Below are 7557 nucleotides of genomic sequence, written 5' to 3'. Positions count from 1 at the left end.
TGACAGAGGGAAATCACTGACAGAGAAGCAGGGAGAAGAAAACAGAGCAGAGGTAGAGGAAATGTCAGGGGGACTGTCAGACAAGGGGAATAACCTTTTGTCTTTTTTTCCTAATTATTTCATTGTCCCCCTGTGAGGTAACTCATGCTCATCGCTTTTAAATGATCCTGGACTGGCAGCAAAAACCAGACTTAAACACACACGCTCAACCCTAAACCAAAAAAAAATAAAAAACGGGGCCCTAAACTGGAGCAGGTATAATTCAACAAAACTCTTCAGTGGATAAATCAATATGCAGCCCCCGTTCTGCTTTACTAGTCTATTTTTAACCAATCCCATGTGTTCTCAAGCATTTGTAGATCTCTGTGAAAAATGTATAACAAGCTGACATCATCATATCACCGTTGTATATGGCTGTTGTGCTGATGTATCACCAACATTAATGTTCATCTGTCTCTCCATGCCCGTAGCATCTGACTTATGCGAGTAAAACGTTCACGCTTGCTCTGTTTTGGTCTTCTGGCTTTTTAGTTTGCCAAATGTTCGACTATTTTCTACATGTTGGGCAGGTAATGAACTGTTTTTATCAGGGCTTTGTGCTGCAATAGGCTGTCTGTGGGGACTAATGTGAACAGCAAGACTAACCATGGAGAAAATGTGCAGCGCTTAAACCAAAACAATGAACTGAACGAGGCTAAAAAGCAGAGCTGCACGCTTGAATAATTCAATCTTTGTGGGTTTTACCACAACGGGCCTTTTTTTTTTTTACATGGAATACTATGATTTAATATGAATATACATTTTGTTTGGTCATGTTGCTATGGCGCAGACATACCCAACCAAGTCTGTGTAGGTTGACAGCAATGTATTAGTGTTTTCCCACTATGTATCGTTAATAATGTGGACATGTGCTTGTGTGTGAGACAGCAGGGTGTCAGAAAGAAGGTTTAAAGGTGCTGCATTAGAGGAAAAGACCATGACGAGGGTTGTGACCTACACTCAGGGTGGTGGTGAGGTTGCAGAAAGAAAGAGTGTGTTTATGCATGAGTCTGAGCGCTCACAGCCACATGACCCTTGTGTGCATGTGTGTGTGTGTGTGTGTGTGTATGTGTTATAAAGAGGAAGTCATTATAACTTGGTCAGGGGGAAACCTCCACTTCAGCCACTATTGTTCAGTCCTTCCTGATTATTACAGAGGAAGACGAGACTCCATCACTGTCACACTCTTTCTCTGCCTCACTTTCCCCTCTTTCACTAATTTGATCTATTTATGTTCATCTTTACCTTTTTTTTCCAGCAGAGATGAAGTTAAAATACAATTAATTCATAATGTTTTAGCAATACATTGGATTTAAAAAAAAAAAAAAAATCACATTTACACGCTCAAACGTAAGCCCGATGAAAGTGGTTTTATGCTGCCATCTATTGTCTAGGAACGGTCATGACTAGTTATTACCACGAAAAAAATATATACACTGTGGAATTCTAAGGCTTATTGTTACTTATTTTACAATTATTATTATTATTACTCCAACATCAAACATGTATGTAAGTACTAAACAAAGTGAAGTCAAGAGTTGATCTCGTTCTTGTATCTTCTGTATGACACAAACTGATCAAACGTGCACGTTTTTTTTTTTATAAAGACTATTAACAAGCAGATCATTATTGTACAGCTTCAGGTATATAAGACACATTAACAACATAAACGTCTGAACAAAGGCCTTACACTGAAGAGAATAATAGCCCTACAAACTGCACGGTATTAAAAAACAAATACGTAATAAAACATACCATTCTCTCTAACACATAAATTGCAAAGAAATGAGTTCACAGACCATTGCCCAACCTAATTGGCTCTGGAGGGAAAGCTCTTTTGATTACTTGATTGAAACGCGCACAGCTGCACGTGAATCAATCACAGCTAATTAGATCCACCTGAGGCGGCTCTCCTCCTCATAACCTCCCAGCGGAAGGTCTCATTACTTGTTCGTCAGTCTCAGTCGAGCAGAGAGCGCGTGCCCACCGTGCGTAAACGGCCCACCATGCCGACCAAGAACGTTGTTGACGAGCGGCTCTCCAAATTCAAGAACAAGGGGAAGGACCCAGCGGTACGTTGATGTTACATTTTCATAGTCGTACATATTTAATAACTTTATTGACCATGCATCTCGACCTCTGGCAGAAACTTCGAGAGAAACGCATCTCGGAGTGCGTGGAGCTTCGCAAAGCTCACAAGAACGAGAGTTTCCTGAAGAGAAGGAACATAACGCTGTCGTCTCTCCCGGACGAGGAGGCCCTCTCTTCTGATTATATCTCCAACGAGATGGTCAGTTCAGAAACCTCTTCCAAGCTCGTTCTTCACAAGTGGAGCCTCTAATGGTGTGTCTGTCATTTAGGTGACCTTTTTACCCATTGAGGATATCATTAAAGATGTGAACTCCGACTGCAAGGAGTCCCAAACCCGAGGCTGTCAGGCAGCCAGGTAAGCCATCAGGGGTCATCTTTTTTTAATGTTCGTTTAAACCGTAATCTGTTGCATAAGATGCAATTGCTGTAGTTTCTTTTTATGCAGAAAAGTGTGATTTGTTGATTACCAAAATTGCTTTGATGATCATGTAAAAGTGTAACATGCATCACGCAAAGGCGAGGACTGAATTTTGTCCTATAGGAACTATCTTTTGGATTGTTGACGGAAAGCACCAAATTGAGGCGATCACCTGTGGCATTGTAATGGCCATTTCACACAACCTATTTGGTTATTTGAATAGTTCCAATGTTACACCCATTGAAACTAATGGAAGTAGGGACATCTATAGCAACCTGTGCATTTATTTAATTCCCCCCCTTCAGGAAGCTGCTGTCTCAGGAGCGTAACCCTCCTCTCAAGGAGATCGTGGATGCAGGTCTGCTGTCCCGCTTTGTGTCCTTCCTGTGTATGGATGATGAGCCGACTCTGCAGTTTGAAGCGGCGTGGGCCCTTACAAACATCGCCTCTGGAACGTCTTGGCATACTCAACAGGTGTGAACACGGTATTGAACCTCTGTTAAGCACAAGCATGGTTAACCAAATTATTGTGACTTCAGCCAATTTCACTGAAATGGGTTGTCGGGACCTTAATCATCTTGAAACTTTAAAAGCAGACTTCAACTAAATTGACTTGAGTCTTAAAGGCTTTCTTTATGGCTTTGACGGTCCAACTCAACAGTGTATTTGTGTGTCAGGTGGTGGAACATGGGGCTGTACCAGCTTTCATCGACTTGCTCGCGTCACCGATGTTGCACATCAGTGAACAGGCTGTCTGGGCTCTTGGAAACATTGCAGGTGAAATGCTGAATGTTTTAAACCATGTCTGGATTTTGTTTATGAATTAACGCAGCTGATAAATTTAGGATGTTAATAGAGAAATGGTTTAGAAAACGACGAAACTTAAGATGTTGTTCACATGGACCATTAACTCTTACTGTATTGAGCTATGAAGTGACTCAGGCTTGTGTTTTTGAAATGTTGATATTGTGCTCTGTCTTGCACTGTAGCTAAAGGAATTGGTTTTGGAAAAATTGGTGCACAGAATCTACATCTGTCACTGTGGTTTGCTGTACTAACGTGACTTCCTGTTACAGGTGATGGTGCAGCTTATCGAGACATCCTGATTGAGTGCAACGTTGTCCCTGCCTTACTGGCCCGCATCTCCCCAGACACACCAGTAAGTCAAAACTTCATCTCAATCTTCATGGAACAATTTTACCCCGACCTCTCAAACTGGCTTAAAGGGCACTCGGCTGACTTGAACTGCAGTGTGAATTTTAAAAGTGTAAATGGATTTAGTAAACCAAAAGAGCCTACGTCGTATAAATCTGGCACATAATTCTCCACCACAAACTGTTTATTTGGAGTTTTGGATTTCGATTGCTGATAATGTAACTTTGCCCTGCCTAGCCTCAAGTAGAGATGAGGAACTGGCAACAGAATTTGACTTGTGGATGGCGTTCACGTCAACATCAAAGTCAAGTCTAAATGTTGTTGCTGTATTAGTCCTGTTGTTCATAATGCTTTTACCACAGGTTGGCTACCTGCGTAACTTGACATGGACATTGTCCAACTTGTGTCGCAATAAGAACCCGTTTCCGCCTTTGTCTGCAGTCCAGCAGGTAAGTGAAATCACAGATGCTACATTACGCAAGTATCTGAGCTTTACATCCAGCTCCACAGAAGATTCAATCCAACGCAAGAAAGGTGCTACAATACCAGCAGGATGACTAATCTGCTGTAACTGCTCCTTTCAGGTGCTACCTTCTCTGATCCAGTTACTCCATCTCAGTGATAAGGACATCTTGTCTGACGCATGCTGGGCCATCTCCTACCTCTCAGATGGTGACAATGACCGCATTGATGTTGTAGTGAAAACTGGCATCGTCTCTCGGCTGGTGGAGCTAATGGGCCACGAGGAGCTCGGTGTCATGGTACAGTGCGCTTGACTCATTCAACCCTTCATGTCCTCTACGCTCTATATAATTCAAACATTGCATGAGATGTCAGATCTGCCATCTGCATGTGATGCTACGACCAGATCGTTGCTGCCTTAGATTCTACTGACGTTGCAAATTTTGTCTTGAGTAAAGCACGTTCACTTGTAGTTTTTCCTCAAAGCATGGTGACGGGACAGAACTGCCCCGTCACTGCCTAATGGTAATCAGTTACCTGTCTGACCTCCAGACCCCAGCGCTCCGCTCAATCGGGAACATAGTGAGTGGCTCAGACCTGCAGACCCAGGTGGCAGTTGACGCTGGAGTTTTGAAAGTCCTTCCTCAACTGATGAGGCACCCAAAGGCCAGTGTGCAAAAGGAGGCAGCGTGGGCGTTGTCCAACATTGCTGCTGGCCCTTGTAGACAAATCCAACAGCTCATCACCTGTGGCCTGCTCCCTCCTCTGGTGGAACAGCTTAGAAATGTGAGCTAAATCATGACCTTCTAGATGTTTTCTTTTCCTCAGACTGTAGTGCTATTTAAAAATGATTATTCTTGTGCAAATGCAAGCAGGGTCTATAATGTTTTTCACTGGACAGCAACAAATGTTATGTGAGAAGTAGCTGAACAATTTTGTTTTTCCCCAGGGAGACTTCAAAACTCAAAGGGAGGCTGTGTGGGCAGTGACCAATTTCACCAGTGGGGGCACTGTGGAGCAGGTGGTAAATCTGGTGCAGAGTGGAGCCCTGGAGGGGCTCATTAACCTGTTGCAGGTCAAAGATGCTAAAGTCATTCTGGTCATACTGGAAGCAATCAACAACATCTTCCTGGTGAGGGCATTCAAAACCCCCCCACAAATTCTTGCAACTAATTATATAACGTGCTACAGTTTGACTTGGAACTAGAAGGGAGCAGATGAGAGGGCTGGTTTCAGTAACTGTAACTGACTTTTCAGGCAGCAGAGAAGCTTGGTGAGACGGAGAAACTTAGCCTTTTGGTTGAAGAGCTGGGAGGCCTGGACCGCATTGAGATGCTGCAGAACCATGACAATGATATGGTGTACCAGGCTGCTCATGCCCTCATAGAGAAGTACTTTTGTGATGTAAGTACCGGAGTGCATGACAAATTTCCTAAATTCATATTCTAAGAACAAACTGAAGATTTGAAAATGAAGCATATTTTCATTGTTTTCTTCATCATACAGTTTTACAACAAAGTCAATTTGTGAAATTCATGGAAATGTCTCATTAAGCTTATTCCATATCTGAGGGCAAGGGAGCCCATGTAAAAGGGCTCCAATGTCTTTGTAATTGCAAGTTTGAAATGTACTAACATTGTTAACTTTTTTTTTTTTTTTTTTTTCCTCCTTTCCGAATAGGGTGAAGTTGTGGGAGTCAAGGTCGACAGTACAGATGATGCATTTGTATTTAAGACCTCTGATGTTCAGGGAACCTTTGAATTTTAAACCTGTTTTTCCATGTTTGAAGTAAATTAATAAAGGTTGTACATTAATTAAAATATCCATTTTGCATTAGTAATTGTATTTGAATTTCCTGACCTGTGACTCATGACTATAAAGAAAGTTGGGCAATCAGCAAAAGGGCCTTAAACCAAATACTCACTTGGTTAAATGTGTATTTCAACAGAAGTTGGGTTTCAGTTTTGACTTCCTTAAATACAATACAAAACTCACTTTACCACTTGGAAGTAAAGGAATGACTGAATTTATGCTTAGTCATGGAAACGTAGGCAATTATAAAACTTGTAAAATGTTATAAAAAAAAAAAATGTAAAAGGTTCAGATTTAAGAGGAAGATCACAAATGTTTAAATTGAAAGAAGCACAAATATGAAAGGGGTGATAAAAATGTATTATGGCTCAATAACCCAATGCAATTTGGGTCAGTAAATTTTCTTTAACTCAAGATAAAGATTAAAAATAACATTGCATTGGGTAAAAATGACCACCCTTACTTTACAACCAACCAAATGTGGATATACCTGAACTGAATACCCCAATGGAACTTTAAAACTGGGTCAAAATACTTAATTTCTGTATGATATGTGGAACACACTTTAAGGATCAGGATGGTTTATAAATGTGTCTACATATTTTCTGCTTCAATAAAGTGGCATTAAATAAAATGTTATATGGTGAAATTTCACAAATGAACAGCATTTCATTACAGAACGTGTCCCTATTACACTCGCCTACTTTCATTACCATTTCTGCAGTAGAAAGTATTTCTGACAATTTCTCACGCCTCAACCTGTACAAGTAAAACCCAAACTGTCTGCACGGGGGAATCCAACTTGAACTAAAAAAAATAGTTTTTTGAAATTTGGATGAACTAATCATTCAACTTATTGAATCTGAATTATTTCAGATTTGTTTTAAGTGCATGAATATGTTGTAAGTGGATGTTATAATTTGGGCATGACATAAGTAGAAAATGGATTTTTTTGGGAAATTTTGAAAGATACGATTGTATTATAACATTACTGTTCATTCTATAGAATGTAATATACTTTGACATTTTAGTTTTCTGACAAGCTGAACAAATTCTTTCACCCACTATACTCAGTTCTTTTATAAAAAAAAATGTATGACATCTTTCAGCATAATATACTATGACATTTTTTCCAATATGATAGCTTTATTCAGACTTTTATTTTGATAATTATGGCTGACTGACATATTTGGACATACTAAACAAGGAATTTGTAATTTTTTTGACATCCTGTATTATGACTTGACACCCTACTGTGGCTACTGTAATGCATTTTCAATGCAATATGTTGTGAAATTGACTTTTAGCAGATATAGCTGACTTGTGATTATTTTGGCATAGTATACTTTGACTTCTTCAATATATTATGATGGCTTTTTTACAATTATTTTCAACACTATACTATGTATTTTTGTGACTTTTTGACATACTATACCATGGTATTTGTAGGACATTTTTTTAAAACTATACAAAGGCTTTTTTTCTGAGACATTGGGATCTGAAAACTGTCTACAATTGTAGGAATAATCAGACATTGTGGCCAATTGAATCACATTTAAAAAAGAGATACTTTAAAAAAA

The 7557-nt window shown here is 39.9% G+C and overlaps 1 protein-coding gene across 1 annotated transcript; it reads left to right on the top strand.

The window, feature by feature from the left end:
* Positions 1–1999: 1999 nt before the first annotated feature.
* Positions 2000–6055, top strand: kpna7 (karyopherin alpha 7 (importin alpha 8)). The gene is made up of 12 exons (XM_068726883.1): positions 2000–2111; positions 2186–2329; positions 2400–2485; positions 2854–3022; positions 3226–3325; positions 3625–3707; positions 4066–4152; positions 4288–4464; positions 4718–4951; positions 5115–5297; positions 5423–5569; positions 5846–6055. Exons 1-12 carry the CDS (start codon positions 2046–2048, stop codon positions 5930–5932), a joined length of 1563 nt encoding a protein of 520 aa, XP_068582984.1. The 5' UTR covers positions 2000–2045; the 3' UTR covers positions 5933–6055.
* The last annotated feature ends 1502 nt before the right edge of the window (positions 6056–7557 follow it).

The sequence above is a fragment of the Cebidichthys violaceus genome, unplaced genomic scaffold, assembly GCF_023349555.1.
Source record: "Cebidichthys violaceus isolate CVI_PGR_0920_01 unplaced genomic scaffold, fCebVio1.0.p SCAF_4, whole genome shotgun sequence".
Taxonomy (NCBI): domain Eukaryota; kingdom Metazoa; phylum Chordata; class Actinopteri; order Perciformes; family Stichaeidae; genus Cebidichthys; species Cebidichthys violaceus.
The sequence above is the reverse complement of the archived record's forward strand: the minus strand, read 5'-3'. Positions and strand labels throughout refer to the sequence as shown.

Bases quoted from the DNA above. Each gene is read 5' to 3' on its own strand.
- kpna7 (XM_068726883.1), top strand. From the start codon at position 2,046: ATGCCGACCAAGAACGTTGTTGACGAGCGGCTCTCCAAATTCAAGAAC. The intron at 3,326-3,624 runs GTGAAATGCTGA...TTCCTGTTACAG, and splicing joins GGCTCTTGGAAACATTGCAG to GTGATGGTGCAGCTTATCGA. The intron at 5,570-5,845 runs GTAAGTACCGGA...CTTTCCGAATAG, and splicing joins TAGAGAAGTACTTTTGTGAT to GGTGAAGTTGTGGGAGTCAA.